The 18,495-nt window shown below is 36.6% G+C and overlaps 1 protein-coding gene across 3 annotated transcripts in view; it reads right to left on the reverse strand.

The window, feature by feature from the left end:
* Nucleotides 1-18,495, reverse strand: part of SUGCT (succinyl-CoA:glutarate-CoA transferase) — a 316,585-nt gene that overhangs the window by 170,239 nt on the left and 127,851 nt on the right. For all 3 annotated transcript variants that reach the window (XM_066544754.1, XM_066544736.1, XM_066544744.1), the window contains one exon: nucleotides 12,341-12,443. In XM_066544754.1, coding sequence (XP_066400851.1) covers nucleotides 12,341-12,443 — 103 coding nt within the window. The remainder of the gene's footprint in view (nucleotides 1-12,340; nucleotides 12,444-18,495) is intronic.

Below are 18,495 nucleotides of genomic sequence, written 5' to 3' on the forward strand. Positions count from 1 at the left end.
GAAAGAGGGAGATAGTTTGCACACTCAAGTTGTCAGGAAATATTCTTCTCACTTCCCAGTTTTTTAGGGGGATCAGGAAAAATAGGGAGATCTAACAAAATCTGTTATTACATAACTGCTTAAAGGAGTTTCTCAAACTCAAAGCCTTTATCTTGATGACTGGCACAGAGACCAACTGTTTTCAAGAAACAGGTGTCTTGAGCATCACAGGAAGGAGTAAAGAAATCCTAATTCCTCTTTCTCATTTGTGAACCTGTGCAAATACAGTACCTAGAAGAACAAGATGTGCAGAGACAAAATGGTGTTTCTGTTCACGACCACTTTGGGTGTGACTTGAGGACTGCAGGAAAATGCATTACATTTGCCTGTTCTATGCCAAGAGAGCATCAGACTACATTTAGGAGAAGTTTCTCTCCAAAACCCAGCTCATTGAAACACATAGCAATCCCTCAAAATGGCCCTTGCAGGTTCTTAGCCTGACTCTCAAAACTCTCTGATCACCAATCCATACAGCCCATCACAGAAGAATATAATATTTGCAACACTGGTAGAAAAGCATGAGAGAGTAACTTAGCAGTGCTTGTTTGGTTTTAAAGAGAATTTTTTTAACTTACTGGTTTTTTCTTAGAAATTAAACTGGGATCCATAGTGTAAATACCATCTGCTTGGCATCTCAATTTATTCTTTTGTTTTTCCCTTACCATTTGTAAACTCGGCTTCAAATTCCTGATTTCTGTCTTTCCCTTCTCTCACATGTGAATCAGGATCTCCTATTTAATACAATTATTAATCACCTTTACTACACTAGCTTCATATTGCAGTGTAATTTCGTTTTCATGTAATTTCATTTTAATTTTCCTATTCTGTGAGCTATGAGGGGTTTCAGGTGTGATCCTAAACAATTAAAAATCAACTGGGTCCTCCCAAAGTTCTGTCTGTAAATCTGATCAAAATCTATTTTTTTGTTGATTAGTGTTTTTCAATTAGCAACAAATCCAGATTGTTTTTCAGGATTGTTTTTTTAAGAACATTGCAGATCAACAATATTAATATCCAGATTTATATGTAATTCAACAGAAGTTTCACTCTCAAAACATATACTACAAAATCACACCATTTTTTATTTAAATTGTTCTAATTCAATGCTATGGCTGCCAACTGAAATCCAATTGAAATTGTGTGAAGAAAATTTCAGCACGTAGCTGGCTGCTCCAAGTGTTGATATCTGAATGCTATAGGCAGTTTTAAACTTAGAATGAATTCTTTAGAACAATGGTTATGTTACTGGCCTGACTGACCGTGCACAGTGAGGAAACACTTCCTGCTTCCTCATAAACTGTCTACTTTAATAATAATATAAACCTACATGAAACCACTCAGAGATGAGAGAGAAAATGGCAATGACAGAGAAAGCTTAACTGACTAATGCCTTTTTGTGGTGATTGGAAATCTGTATCTTCAAAAGCCCACTCCTACTCAGCCCACTTTTGTCTTCTGTGGCTCAGATATTTCTCCTTATTATTAAGAGGCATAAAACTAAAACAGTACATTTTTGCTAAATGTTATTGTATAACTACAGTGTAAAATAAACATGTCAGCATCTCATTTTTTTCAGCAGTGATTGGGACTCCAAGATGAACTTAGGCAAATGAGCGTGGAAATCTTGTAATTTCAGGATGACAGGTCAGGGTCATGGCTTGAGCTAAGATTTTTTAATCAAGTTGGGCACTCAGATAAAGCACCTGAAAACCAAGTTATAAGTAAAGCCTGATTTGCATGGTTTCTGCAATTACAGCACAATTTCTGTTGTTGTCATTGGATTTTCCATTTTATTTTCTTCCTTCCTGTACTACATGTACCATCATCTATAGTTGCAATCATATGAGAGATTCTGAAATATGTATTCTTCAGAATATCTTTAGTATTTTCATGCCTACAAAACTTAACTCATGCTACAAAGCTTCACCCCACTACTTATAAATAGATTAGTTTGTAATCAATATAAGTAATAAAGACCAAGGATAAAAACCAGCCCTTATGGCCTCTGAGAGACACAAAAAAAAACCCTGCAGGCTATGTTCAAATGAACTCCAAAGAGAATTTGGTGGCATTTATTTGCAAAAAAAAAAAAAGAAACACAAAAAGCACCCCTTTGTTCAAGGAAGTTATACTGAAGCAAGTCTAAAATTTAATCTGAAATCACAGTGTTTATTATTGAGTCTACTTAAAATTTGCTTAGTAAATGAAGTCACATCTACCTTAGAAAAATATTTCAAAACAAACAATGTTGTTTTCTTACTTGATTTTATATACTTAGCTGATTTGAGTCACACAACCAATAGTCATAGATAGTCTCACAGTTCCCATACTATGGGGAGAGCAAAGAATGCCTATTTAACCTCACTATTATTTTGTGATGGTGATTCAGTGAATACTTGGATTTCAGAAAAAAAGTAAAATCAACTTGTAAAAAATCAATTACTTCAGCATATAAACTTACTTGTGGCTGAGAGACTTGATGAGACAGACATATGCTTGTATTCCTTTCTTTCCCATACATATAAGAGTCTTAACACTCATCAAACTTTACATAAATGCAACAACTGGGTCAATTAAAAACTCTTTTGACCCCACAGTTATACAGTTTATACAAAAAGAAATGAGGGGTGGGTTCACACTCTGTAGGGAACTTCTCAGAACTTACACATCTAAGTCAGTAGATCAAAGTTTGATGGCCTTATCCTGAGCACACTCTGGTAGTGTGAGATGCCAAATACAAATTCTTTGAAACCGACTGATGCCACTTTGATGAGCTGCAAGATTAGGGAACCAATGTGTAACTCCTGCAAGTACAGAAACTAATCCAAGAGTTTGAGGCACAAGGGATACGTATTATAGACTCCTAACACTGAGGCCTAACAAAAACGGAGAGGTTTCAAAAACAGCCTCTATGCTTCATGCCCAAGCATGGCTTTTTGACACATGTGCTTCTAGAAGGAAATGCCCAGAAAGGCTAGGTGGCTCTTCATGTCCTTGAACAGCCATGGCTGCAATGTAACTTTTAAACACATTGTATTTTATGAGAATGGATCTCTTTTTTGAGAACTTAATATTCTTCATAACCCGCAAATACTTGGATCATGCTCTTCTCAGTGAGAATAGGATTAGCTAAAGACATACCATTCATATATATACACACTTAAAAGGGCTCTGGAAAATTGTTGCTCCTAAGCATCACTTGCTTGCACAAAGAAAACGCAGTGCAATCTAAGTGCATGCTCAACTTATTTCCTGTAAGGCTCCACCATCATTCAGTAAAGATGTGCAAAAGTGATGCCACTTCTCATAAGGCCTTATTTTAATATACAACAGTTAAATCACGTGATAAAAAATTTAACTTCCCAATTTCTCCGGTGCTTTTACATGAGAAGTTATACTTCACAGAAGCATAACTACTGCATCTTTAAAACACTGCTTCTCCAAGTTCCAACTTCATGGTTAAGAAGCCAAAATAGAGAAAATTAAGAATAAACCCACTGTGTTAGTTTTTTCAGCTATTTTAACAACATCATATTTTTCAGGTGCTCCAATAATACTTTCAACAGTTTCATTTACATCCATGAGGACTCAGCACTGCTACGTATTTTGCATGTGGCATCACAAGGCAGGTACTCAAAACATGAGGCACACACATTAAATGACCTTTTAATATTTTGATTGAAGTGACTTATCCAAAGCTATGTGGGAACTGTGTGGCAGATGCAGGAAGAAATTCCTGTCTGACATTCAACTTCTATAAAAAGAAAGCTATATTTCTGCTACTTCGTACTTCTTTTTATACTCTGAATCAAATGAATTAAGAATTTGACAGACAATCTGGTTCAGGAGGCAGATTCAATGCCCTCCTAATGATCAGTGTAGTCCTATCCTGCATGCTTCAGGAAGATGGTACAGCAGAAAGACATTACCTGTTTTAAAAATATCACAATGCATATGAATTAGAGGTTCTACAGTAAAGTTGTTAGGAGTTCTCATATTGGCATAGTTCTTATTTATTGTAGCATTTCTAGAAATCAAAATTCAAGCATGGAAAAATCCTAAACATTTTATCTAACGTAGTTAGACAATTTCTTATCTAGATCTCAAGCCAAACTGACACCTTCAGGCTCACAAAAGTCATAAAGGGCTTGGGGAATATGTGGCAACAGGTGAAAGCATGCACTGTGTGGGACTCAAGTCCTCTTTACTAACAGCCAACTTCTTTCCACTAACCTTAAAAACATGGAACAGAAAAGATCATATCTGTGACACTGCCATCAACTTTCTGCTCAAGTCTCTTGGACAAAGAACTAATTCTTTAAAATGGAGCAGAAGAGCTCCCAGGCAAAACCTAGTTGTCAGAATATGCTGGTATGGTAAAAAAAATCTTATTTCTGGAAACGTTTTATCCCCCATGAGTGGGTCATTTTACCAGAAATGTTCCAAATGTACTTGAGATTTAGGTAGACAACCAGTACTGGAAATTCTGTAAAGCTAAAGGCAAGCAAGAACAAAACCTCATAATAGAAATTGTTGAGCTACTTCTTTACTACTATTTTTCTTATAGCACTGTCTATAAGTAGTAAGTACTTCTAGACAGTAGTTGTATATTAAAAGTGTGTACAGACAAAATCCTGTCATTAACATAAGCATACAGGGTTTTTTTTAAAGACTTCTCCATTATAAGCTTTCCACAAGTCATTGTAACAGAGGTAGGCCATGCACAAACATGGCACAGCCATGGACCAGATTTCACTACAGCCAAAATTTAAAATACACTTCCTATTACAATATTTCTCATACCAAAATACAAGTGCTGTTTCATTTTGAGACTTTCCTACAACATCTGTATATAGAATATATATATATAATGCATAATTGTGTATATGTGAAAATCACATACTACAAACTGTACTGGAATTGGATTTTCCATTTTACTTCTTCAAAATATGTTCCATTTCTTAATCCACTCCCCTTTAGAACAGAATCCACTTTCATAAAATTCCTACAGGCCAAAAGCTTGAAAACATTTGTAATTCAGTATAAGAGAGCTACTCTTGAAAAAATTGAAGGCTTGGGTATAGCTGGTGGTGTGGTGTTTTTTCATTGCACAGAATTTAAAAATTGAAGTAAAAATTTGTCTTCCAACACCAAAGCCAGGCAGCACACATTTTCAACTTAGCAAGAGAGGCATGAATACAGCTAAATTTCTGATTCAAAGTACAGTTTAATTTTGGATGTGTTCATCGGGTTGTTTCACTTTCAATGAATTGGCATTTTTAAATGTAAAAACATTCCATCATAGGATTTCCAACCAGTTTTAGTACTTATTTAATAGACACATAGAAAATTTAATTCCTCTCTCTTGTCCATTAGGAATTACTTCCAGAAATATCATATTGCCTTAGGCCTTCAATCAGTTGCTTTTCAGTTGCAGAAACCTCTACATGTAAAAAAACCTCCCTATAGTATTATGAACATGAATATAATTTCATTTGTCTTGGGACAGCCCTCAATATGCCACAAAAGTATATTTCAACAAAGAATAACAATTAAAATATGGTCCCATTAAAAAAAAAAGGCTCTGTAAGGTGGAGCCTTACAGAAAACAAAATAACCCCCAACCAAAATCAAACTCAAACCAGCACCAAAACCCAAACAATTAAAAGAAAAAAAGCAACAAAAAACACCACCAAAGCAAAAACACCCTACACATTTTATAACTTTTGCTCTTCTATTTGTTCAAAATACTGAATGCAGAAGCTTTTACCAGGTGCTAGGAATTTTTTTTGCCAGGATACATACAAAATAACTTCCAAAATAAGAGACAATCTGAAGGTTAACGAAAAAAAGAAACTACCTCCTTCATAAGTTTTCACAAATAATAAACTTAAAACATTAAATAATTACCAACTATCAGATATTTCAATACTCAATTTACTGTGACTTTTTTTCTGAGGCATATTCAGAGAAATGGCTAAAGGAACTGTAATGGCCTTCTGGGACAGGAAGACTAAGGTTTCAGTAAAAAATGTTAAATTAATTTTTATAGTGATGCAAAGTCAGGGAAGGGTTGTTAAGGGATGGCCTCTTGCCACAGGGTGGAGTTTTGTTATGGTATCCTTTTAGAGTCTGCAGGTGTTTGGCAGGAGCTGAAATCAGGGCCAGCTGTGATATTTCAGCTCCGATATTTCCCTCCCCATATTTCTCAGAAGTGATGCATCAGGATGATGTCTTACACCTGATGTACTCAACTTGTGTGGTATGACTGGAACTGCTGGGGGGGCATGGGGGAAGTGCCACTGCATGGTTTTCATTTTATTTTCAGCTGACAACATTCATATAGTAAAACTCATCAACATGAATGGATTTAATATAGTAAAACACCAGATTACAGTTTATTAAACTGCCCATTTTTTTTTCTGGGTTGTTTTGGTGCTTCTTGTATTATGCCAGCTATTTAATTAAAGAACATGCTATAAAATAATGTTGAAAGAAATTACAGTGCAAAAAAGGCGAGGGCAATGGTCTAAAGAAGAAAAAAACACCTTCAGTCACCTCACTTAACCAGCAAAGATCTCTGTCCTGGCATACTTAGCTGCAGTACAGTGCGTACCTGTTTTTGTTTTGTTTTATCTTTTGGGAGAATTTGAATAGTTTCTAGTAAAAATGGTATTCTCTTTTAAGTTTGTTTTGTTTGGAAGTCTTCAAACCACATTGTATTTCATACACATATTCCCCAGGGTATGTAAAATGGGACCATACTGAGGTCACTCATAAGATTTTTAAATGGTTTAAGAATTCTTTTAATGTTTGTACTATCTTGACCTGGTTAAAAGAGCATTTTTTAAAAATAGTTTTTAAAAGTTTCACTATATAAATTTTCATAGTCTATACTGTTCTATTAAGCATTTGTAAGAACTTTCACAAACATTGCTTTCTCCCTCACATTTTTAAGAAATTTGTTCCCTTAACTAGCCAATCTCCTTTTTCTCTCAGCCGTTTTATCCAAATACGCACAAGTACACGCGTACGTCTCTCCACAGACTGATTGACTTACCAGTACAAATGCCTGTGGTATTCATTTAACTTCACAAATGAATAAAAGATTATAATCAGTGGGAAAAGTGGACATTTAACTCCATTCATGGAAAAACAGTATCACCTGGCGCTCCAGCTGAGTAAGAAATTTCCTGGGTTTTGGCAGCTCACTTGGAGTATGACTGAAGCTGTTAATGATATTAGTGAAATGTCCTGGGATCAAAAAATATGTTGTTTTATCTCAGTTTATAGAAGGAGTTATATAAGCCACTCCCAGCCTTCAGAGCTCTGAGGTCCTTTTAGTTAAAATCAAATTTGAAAGCACAACCAGCCTGTAGCCAATTGAGCTCCATTAGACTATTTCAATCATCTCCTGTAGTTGTCTTTCTCCCTACTTCCTCACATGTGCTTCTAGCCATCCCTTGCATTGTTCCAGCCCCCTCCCTAGATTGCTGTCTCCATCTGGTACCAGCCTAGAGCACCCTTTACTGACAGCTGAGCTGACATCCGTGCAGTGCATCTTGGTCACTAACAGTGCAAGACTACACTAACAAAGCAAAGGGTTTGTATTATGGATATAAAAATCCAAAGATGAAGGAGGAAGGTAGTGGCAATAAATGAAGTAAATAAAATGCTTAGACCCAATCTTGATGGTAACACAAAAAGGAAGATGTTAGCTAAGCCTGTCTAAGCCTATCTATTAGGATTAGATAAGAGTTGGGCGAAATTGAGCTACCACGGGTTTGATGTTTTTCTGGACTCTTCACAATGGTTGAGAGCAAATGGCGATGAGAAGCACTTAACTGTGCTATGATCAAACAGTGTTAAGTAAAATTAGAGTTTCACATGTCATACAGTATCAGTATGCATGCTTATCATAGGCAAATTGAGTGACATCTTTCTTAGAACTGTATTTTCTGGTCTAAACTGAGTCTGAGAAAACCACATTATAATGTGAGCACTGGGAAGAATTATTACAAAGTTTTCATACTTGATAAAAATCTGGGTTCAGGTTTATACATTAGAAAATGGGTGGATTGATGAATAGATGGATAAAGAATTGGTTGGATAGTCACATCCAGAGGGTATGGGTCAATGACACAGTGAGACATGATTTTGGTGACAAGAGGTGTCCCTCAGGGGTGCTTTTTGGGACCAGTGCTATTTAATGTCTTCATCAATGACAGACAAAGGGATCGAGTGCACCCTCAGCAAGTTTGCAGATGTCACCAAGCTGAGTGGTGCAGTTGCCACACCTGAAGGATGGGATGCCATCCAGAGGGACTCTCATATTCTTGAGAAGTGGGCCCATGGGAACATCACAAGGTTCAAGAAAGCCAAGCCCGAAGTTCTACACCAGGGTCAAGGCAACCCTCAGGATCAATATGGGCTGGGGCATGAGAAGATTGAGAGCAGCCCTGCTGAGAACAAATACAGGGAGAGGTTGGACATGAGCCAGAAATGTTTGCTTGCATTCCAGAAAGTGAAATGTGTCTCAGGCTGCATCAAAGGAAGTGTGACCAGCCCACCAAGAGAGAGATCCTTTCCTTCTACTCTGCTTTCATAAGATCCCACCTGTAGTATTGTGTCCAGCTCTGAGGTCCACAGTATCAGAAGGAGCAAGTTGGAGGACTCCAGAGGAGTGCAGTAGAGATGATCAGAGGGCTGGATGGAGCACCTCTGCAATGAGGAAAGGCTGAGAGAACTAGTAATGTTCATCTTGGAAAAGAGAAGGCTCTGGGGATTCCCTGTTGTGGCCTTTCAGTACTTAAAGGGGACTAAAAGAATTTTCACCAGGAGCTGTTATGATAGGATAAGGGTTAATGACTCTAAACTGAAAAAAAAAGTTAATTTAGATTAGCCATAATAAAGTTTTTACAATGATGGTCAGAAAACACTAGAACAGGTTGCCCAGATAGATGGTAAATGACCCATCCCTGAAAATATTCAAGATCAGACTGGGTGGGGCTTCTGAGCTATCTGATCTTGTTGAAGATACCCCTGCAGATTGCAGGGTTGTTGGAATAGATGACCTCACAAAGATCCTTTCCAACTCAAACTATTTTATGGTTCTATGAAAAATCTTGCTGTGATTAGAGTATGTTCTTGTTGGTGGGTGCTGTTTTTCTCCTATTATACCTGGAATTTCATAGTGCAGAGGACACCTAGATTACAGTCTCTCAGGTGATAAATTTCTTCCCCAGTCAGACAATCTCAGTCTTTTATTTCCCCTGCTTCCTTTGAACTGAAACTATCTGTGAGAAAACACTTCTTTCAGAAATGAAATAAAGGTATAACATGCAGCTATGCACAAATATTGGCATTAAATTCCAGTTCAAATGACTGGGTGCCACATATTTCAGAAAAGTGTGTAGAAAAGACAGTTTTAAAGCAGTTTCATGAGGAAAAGATTAGCATGCCCCTTACAGAAAAATATTTCAAAAAACATGCCATATCTAACCACAAAGCACCATGGTACCTAGGCTAACTATGTCAAGTAATAACCTGACACATACGTATAAATAACATATATATATAACATAATGTTATATATGTGAAAATGTTATTTAGGTGAATTCTAACAAGAACAAGGTAACCAAGATATCCTCTTTCCAATTTGGGAGGTAACAGCCCATGACAAATAGTGTTTTAAAAACAGTCTCTTTCAGAGTAGACTCAACTTCTTAAAATTCACAGCATCAAAAAAGCACAGAATATTTTTCCAATGTTGCCCTAAGCAGAGCCAAGTCTGAATAAAATACTCTTGCTGTATGTTCTTCAAAGCCCAATCTTAATCCCTGTGAAAGTTATGAAGTGAAAAATTTGGCCCATGCATACTTTACGGCATGATACTACATCATTTTAAGAAGAGAGTATTTATTTAATAAAAAAATATTCTTTCCCTGCAGTCACCTAACAAATATTATTTTATGCCTCTAAAATATAATAATATTTGTAACAAACATTTATTATAAATATTTTTTTATGACAGGGATTGCTTTGCCTGCTCTTATTTTCCCAACACTGCAATCACATTCGCAACAAACATTTCTGACAGCAGACATGGACGTGTACAAAATCAGAACAAAATACCAAAATAGTCATTGATAAATCATTTTTTCTTGTGAATCTCTGTAGTAAAAATCATTTTAGAGAAGATTCATCACACATTAGAACAGCCATAAAATATTCAGCTGCAGTACTCAAGACAGTATAATTCAGTTTATCTTGGGCCCTTTAACCCTTCTGTCATGGTTTGACACTGGCACAATGCCAGTGCCCCCATGAAGATACCTTCTCCCTGGTTTCTGCTGTGAGATGTGACCAGGAATAAGCAAAGCAGGCTCCTACTTAGGGAAAAAGAACCAGAACTTTATTAACTACTCTACAACTACAGATAAAAAGGAACACACACACAGGGAAAATGAAAACTTCACAAGTGCATTTCCTCCTCCCCCCACCAAATTTCCAACACAATACATTTGGTTCCTCAAATCACCAACTCTCAGTCCAGCACCACCTTTTAGACAATCAATCATCAGTTCATCAAGAGGAGAGGAGTCCTTCTTGTGCCATGGGCTTCCCCTGGAAACACAGTCGAAGCCTCGTGTGTTTCTGTGTCACTCGTGGCACTGCCCGGAGAACATCTGCCGTCGTGACCTCTTCCTTTCATGTCCAGTGCTCTCACCACTGAACACAGACCAGAGCTGCTTCTGGGGTTGTCTTTTAAGAATGCTCTGTCCCGATCCAAAAAAGGCACAGTCTCTCCTTTGGGACACCTGTCCCCACAATCTCTCCTTTGGGACACCTGTCCCCCCCATATTTTTCACCCCCTAGGGCCGAGGGGCATCAACACTGAACCCTCTTGGTTCTGAGGCCATTGCCTCCCCCTAGAATGCAGTCTCTGTATCACAAGGAACATGGTTCTGTCCATGGCTATACAAAAAGAGTCCAGCAAAAGCTACTCCATCATCTCTTCCCACTAGGATTCTTCTCTATTCTTCTACTATCTCTCACTCGCCCAGACCTCTCTCACACTGGCCCATTTCCTTCCTCATCTTCCACTCTATCTTCTAGGAAAGGTCAATGTTCTGTAAAGTTCTCATTCTCCAAAAAGGGGTTAAAAGCTCCTACAAGCGGCCGGCTGAACCCCCCCCCCTCTTCTCCGTCCCAGCCGTGCTGCCGGCGCAGGCCTATGTTTATCAAGCTTCAAGGTTACAGTCCCAGGCAGCGGCTCTCTTTCTCTCTCTCTCTGTGTCTCTCGGGGGGGCTGCCCGATGGCTCCCGGTGTCTCTCTCTCTCTCTTCCACCCTTCCACCCCCGGGCTCAGGCCTACCTCTCCCGGCCACATGGCTTTCCCCTCCCCCTGCCCAGCCAGCAGCTGGGCCGGGGGAGAGACCCGAACTCTTTCCCGCCGGAAACCCAAGAGGACCCTCCCAGGGGAGAGCTCTGCTTTTAACCCCGTGTTCTCAGAGGCGTGTCCATGTCCCAATGGCCAGGTTAAATGCCAATATTAAAGTCTGAATATCCATTGGCCAAAAACACAGCATCCCAAAAAACACATTTCCTGTCAAACCACCACACCTTCCTAAGCCAGAAAGTCAAAAAGCAAGGAAGGTAAGCGGGAATATGAAGATAATATAACTCTCCAGGTACTAAAGTATAAAAATATTGTTTATAATTAAGGATAGGTGTAATCCAGTGCAAGATTTAAAATAGATACAGAGATGAACTGTTTTTAGCTACTGAAACCACCAGGCCAGGAAAAGGTTTCTTTCTTTCTATGGATTTTTGTGCTTCATTTTTCTTTTTCCAGTCAAAATGTTGCCCATTTTTTTTCAAACAGAATTGATTTTGGTTATCCATACTCCATACAAAAAAAAAATAGTTCTTTCAGGGCCAAAAAAAGGTGCTTTTCTGCATATTTATGTGATAAAATGCAATTATATACTATATTATGGTTTATTCCTCTGTTTTACCAGCCAGTTTTAAAACATAGACTCTCTATGTGAGACATGGAATACCTATGGTTTAATTTGTTGTGACAAAAATCTGAGTTCCCAAGCATATAATTCATTTAAACATCTGTATTTATTTCTTAATATGACCTACTATTGGCTGACACTCAATTCATCAAGAACCTCTCAAATCCCATTTTAAAGTAGCCAAAATCAGGTCTGAGTGGCAGGAGGAGTGATCATTACTCAGCACTTGTAAGACATGTTTAATAATGTACAGAAGAGACTTGGTGAGGACCAACCTGAGGGTCTGAGAACACTTGCTGCATGTTGTTGATTGGGCCGTAGGGAACCCCACTCCCTTCAAAGAGCTGCAACCACTCGATCGTTGCTTTTTCTGAAAACCTAAGAGCAAATAAGAATGAATGTGGTTTAAACACTGTACTTTCAGATTCTAAGGAGTGTATAGCATATCTCTCTTCTCTTTCACTGCTTCCATACTCCTCTCCACTGATTTCTTCCCAGTCAGTGAATAAAATAACAAAAATGTACTAGCTATATTCTTCAGAAATGCAAAACCCAAAGATATAGGAGAAAGAATATCTCTGAACGAGCTTCTGTTTCTATCTGATAATCTGAAGCAATGCAGGAATGATGTAAAGCTGAATTTATCATCAGTTTCAAATAAGGATCAATGGGTTTCCTCCCTTCCTTAATTATACTAATGTGCTTCACATTCGTTTCCCATCATGTACATATTTAACAACAAAAAGATACAGTGCAAGTACCATACAATACTGCTCATTTAAAGCTGATGTAAAGCATCATCAAAAACATACATCAGTATTAAAATCCACATTTTTAGGTCAGATAAGAAGACTGATCACATTTTTATTTGCTGTATGGTTGTACAACCTATCCTAAGAACACACAGTTCAGCATATATACACGGTGCCTGTATGCTGGTGAACACATTGCTCCAGGTCTTTGTATCACATGCAAAAAGCTAATTTTATTTCTTTCTAAGCATTCCATTTCAGAACTAGTAACACCACTCTATTTCCCCTGTTTTGCTAGATAGATTTTCTTTCCTCATCTGCCTACTGAAGTTGCATACATGAAGAAAAGACACCGTTGGAGTAATATCAGTCACTGAGAGATGGTATTTTCTGCAGTCATCTGGGATCCTGAATCAAAGGTAAACTTACTTGGAGATAGCATTTTAAAGTTCAGGAAGATAAATACCATAGAGGTCTACCAGCTTATTAGAAATCAAAGACTGGCTTCATGATATACCTAACACTGAAAAGAAATTAGATGTGGATTAAAGACCTGATGGAAACAAAATTATTAGAAACCTTAAAAGGGACACTCAGTTACTGGCATTCTATAGCTACCAGTTTGCTGTTCCTTAAGAGTAATTTGGAAGAACATCAGTAACATTCAGCTTTATTTCTAGCACAAAATATGCATGGCGCTTTCTCAGAGCTAGCAGATTTATTCCTGGAGTCAACAAGCAATTCTAGAAGAAATGGAAGGAGCAATAAAAAAGTCAAAATAAAAGGCCTTAAAAGTGCAAAATGTGTTATAAAATGAAGCATGAGTCATGAAAGAATGAAGCATAATGCAGCATAGCTTCTAAATAAAACAGATAAAAGAATATTGCAATGCACTTCATTGAATATTAAAGTGGCCTCATGGTAAAGATGTAGTCAGCCATAAAGACAGGGCTGCTGTTGAACCCATCTAGGGTCTATCCAATTTAGTACTCTGTCGGAGCCATACCTAGAACCAGGTACATTGCAGGAAACTGGGAAAAAGGTAACTCTAGAGAGGCAGATAACCTTTCTTCCTCAGGGATTTCAGATATTAACCATGATTTTAGTCTAAAATACAATTTGTAGTTCCCTTCAGTACTCTCCATTCAACAACAATTCTCATCATCTGTATATTCTTGTTATTCATAGCCATCGAGTATTAAGGTTTGGGGCTCAAACTACTGAACAAGGTAAATAAGATTTGCATTAAAAATTGTTTCCCTTCAGTTACACATGCCGTTTATATAAAATTATTCTGTTCCCTGCTAGCAACAGAGATGCTTCATATTTCATGGCCCACTAAATCCCTTGTTATAAATGGAAAGCTTTTTTCAGCTACTACTTTTTGACACTTCAAATTCTACTATCTCATTTCTAATAAGCCAGGACAACTGCAAGAGGAATCTTGGGCTCAACTTCATAACCACGGTGCTGAACACCAGCATCAGGAAATTATTGTAATTCTCAATGTATCACATTTAATTGATCTGTTAGTAATGAGTAAGTCCTGCTATGTTATGTTCCCACACTTCTTTTTAAAAAAGAGTTTATAAATATCTTCCTGAGTCTAAAAAACCAGAACTTTTGCATTTAAAGAATAGCCTGAAAATGAAGTTTTTTCAACAGGGGTGTCTATAATCTATATCTGCATAACCAGTAAGCTCCTTCCTGATGTTGTGGTAAATTGAATAATTTTCAAGATATATATTCTTCTTCAGTTACACCATTGTGAGTGACTCAATATATAGTGAAGTTGTATATGCGAGTTGCAGAATCTATGTATATGTTAAGCAAAATTTCTGTGATTCTATATTAATTTATACAATTTAAGGTTGCGCTTAGGTTTTTCCTTCCTACGTGACAGAAAAAAAACCCTACAGTTTTGTAGAAAACATGAGATTGTCTATTATCCTCTGTCTATTATCCTCAAGGGACACACAGCGTTTCTTATTGAAACTCTGATGGGGAATAGCTCCCTTTATTTGTGTTAAAGAGAGGCTGTTGAGAACATATTGTTAAGCAAACTGTTTAAAACCAAAACAGAACACCACCACTGCCAATAAAGGTCTAGTATTCAGATTTTGAGAGCAACAGCATGGAACTATTTTGCTCATTCAACTATGTTTTATATATTGAAACATCTGCTGTACATCATTAAGGGAGAAATACTATTTCAAGATCTGATAAAAGATAAGCAATGGATTAAAAAAATGTTAATTTTTACCTCTGATGTCAGCTGTACAAACTTCAATTTATTTTTTACCAACCTGTATGTATTATTCCCCCAACTAAACACAATTTGTGATACTACTTACACAAGTAAATACCATAACCATTACTTTAAAGTGAAGGGCTGATGTTTAGGTTGCTAAGTACCCATTAATAACATGCTCAGCACTCCCAAATAACAAGAGAAGACCCTCAGCAGAAACTTCCAAGAAGTAGAAGACTAACATTCTCTCCTGAAAATGAAAGCTCTGCCAGCAGGAATTTAGAAGGTCTGACCAATCCTTTTTCTCTTAACATACTTTAAAATGTCTTTCTATGATTTTTCATTGTTTTTAATAAATATCATACTTTATAAAGAAAGTAAATAATTTATTTTTCTTAACTGAAAAATATACATATACACATACATAAATAAAAACATTGTGATGGAAACACACACAAGGCTAAACAATGGTCCATCTTCCAAACCTGAACTAGTAGGGGAAAAAAAAGAATCCAGGACTGTAGAGCACCTGAACTCTGAAACATGACACTTGCAAGAGGATCTTTACTTCAGAGATACTCAGTGACTGCAGGAGAGCTCAACACTGCTCAAACTACAGCTTCATTTCTTTTCAGAGGAGTCCCTTTTCCTATAAAATGTTCCATCTGCCATATATATATATATATGTATAATCACAGAAATGCCCTCTGAATTACCTGTGATTTATTTATAAAAAATGTTTTAAACCTGTAGCTTAGCTTCTGCAATTATTACCAGTATTTTAGAAGTTCAAAAGGATTTGCTTTTTACTGTACTACTTTGTGGTATGAAGCTTAAATTCAGGCTCTTTCTGAAAGCACCTCTAAAAAAGGAAGGATATGTACCCCAATGAAGAACAAACCCATTGCTAGGACATTTACTGCAAAGCCTGAACTGAGGCTTACTTCCTGAAGAGGTCAAAGTCTCCATGATGCCTTATTTGCATTTTAAGCAATACTCTAAGCCTCCTCCACACTAAATTACACAGCACTCACGAAAATACTAAAGTTGCAGTATCGAAATGAGGCATCAAATTCCAGAACATTTAACATTAAATACATTTCATGCTTTAAAATATTTTAAGAATAGAAAGTGTGGCATAAGCTGAACTAATTGAAATTGGAAGAAATCCAACTAAATATATTTTTCTTCAATTAGTAAATCTAGCCGGCATCATTAAATGGAAACATCTAAATTTAAACTATACACTCAGCAAATTCATAAAAAAAAATTACAGTACAATATAAGAAAAAACCTCTAAAAGGCAAAAATTAAATATAAAATAAAAAAGTTTTACACCTTGTTTTTTTACATAAACTACAAGCATAGTTTGGCTTCTTGAAAAGCAGGATCTACATTCCCTTTTGCTTTCTAACAAATTCTAATTTAAAGAAAAAAGTAAGAAATGCATCTTTACATGTAAAACAGAAAAAGGATGTCTGCTGGACTTGTGCAAGTTATATGAAATGGCTTTAATGTGTCCATATTTTTTAATTGCACTTGGGTATGTTTCTAAGTTTCTCATCCTGATAACTATTAAAATAAAATTTGGTGTTTTTTAGCAATATTTTGTCTTTCAATGAAACAAAGACTTGAAAAGTTTGAATGAGTCCACTTTGTGTATTCCATTTTCTATGTTTCCTAGGAAACCTTCAATCCTTCCTACATCCTATGTAGAAGGGCAACCATGTTTCTCTAATGGATAAAAATATCCAATTCCACACAAAGTTTAGAACTACTGAAGCAAAATACTGCTCTTTTCTATAGGAAACCTATGGCAATTAATTTAGAGAAGTTATTTGGACAGCTACCAAATACAGATGGAATAGCAACCTCCAGGATTAGTAAGAGCTTTCTACATGGGGTCAATCACAAAAAGCTCCTCTGTTCTTGCTAAAGTCCACAAGAGCATTCCTGTGTTTTCTACCACAACGCAAATCTGCATCACAGTTTTTGTTTTATTTTGTTCTATCAACAGTCTCTTCACTCCCAAATACCTAGAATATTTTTTCTCTTCACTACCAAACACCTCTTTAATTATAGTTAAATGAGTAAGAGGTTGGTACAGTTTCTTACAGTAGCATCTATGGAAGACACTACACAAAACAAAAGCCCTAGAAAATATTTGTTTGGAAAATTCAAAGAACGGTAGTGTACAGTGAATACAGAATTAGTGCTTTCAAAGTGAATTCTACAGTATTTACTCAATAGTGTGCAAATATTTCTGTTAGTGTCTACTCTTCTGTCACCGGTGAATCGCTGGGAAAACCACAACAGCCAAAATATTAAAATAGTCGTGATCAACATGATTGTACAGGTTTTGCTGAGAGATATTTCAAATGCTTTAAAAGATGTCACATACAGTAGATTATAAGTGGTAGCTACATAAAAAAACTATCCAGACATTTGCAGTTACAACAATTCACCATGAAAATTCTTTTATATTTCTATATAAATAAAAATATTCATATAGATAAATAAATATTGTTTATTTATAGATAAATAAATATTGCATACTATAAATATTGCTACCAGTTTTGTAGAACTATTAATAAATCTTCACCTTTATGCACTAAATCTGTGCCAGAGGTTAACAGACTTTCCTCTATCAAGATTTGCATGCTGCTTTAAAACCATGTAAGATTTTTAAGGAATGGCATACCAGACAGAGGGAAACATGACTATCTTGTAAAATGCATTTCTTATGGCTACTGAGAAGTTACTCCAGCATGTAAAAGAACTAATTATTTTGTAGTCAGATAGTGGTAAGCTACGCACATTAGAAATACACTGCTTTTCTCCAACCTTCCTCTGTTTTACTCAAGTACAAAAAAAAGGACTGTAACTTTTATACTCATGACAAAAGAAGTGCAAATTAACTGAAAATCAGCTAGGTAAACACACATGAATAAAAGCACATTGAGAAGGATGAAAAGTTGCATTGATTTTGTTGCTGGTTTTCTTTTAACCCAAGGGGATTAAGGAACTAGCAAGAGACAAGTCAAAAAGTCCATTTAAAATCACTGATTTCAGTAGCCTCAAGTTAGAAATGTAAGTCATCAGAAAAGAGAGAGCAAGTTCCTTTTCAGAAAGGATCTTGAACTTCACACAGATATGACAATCTTAGAAGGTTATTAAAGGTAAGAAAAAACCCACAAAAATACACATTAGCTTACCCAGTCCAAAAATCAGATGCTTGAGACATTTTAGATCTCTCTCATTTGTGTACACAGAAGTCAGCATAAAATAGCAATTTAAAATGAAGTGTTTTAAAGCAAAATATGGCAATTTGGTAGCCACTGTCTACACAGCTCAACCCTCCATGTGCTGATGGTAAGGTAGGTGACTGGGGAAAGTAAGCCTTACCAGCTGTGCCACACTGAAGTCA

Source organism: Molothrus aeneus, chromosome 1, assembly GCF_037042795.1.
Source record: "Molothrus aeneus isolate 106 chromosome 1, BPBGC_Maene_1.0, whole genome shotgun sequence".
NCBI lineage: Eukaryota > Metazoa > Chordata > Aves > Passeriformes > Icteridae > Molothrus > Molothrus aeneus.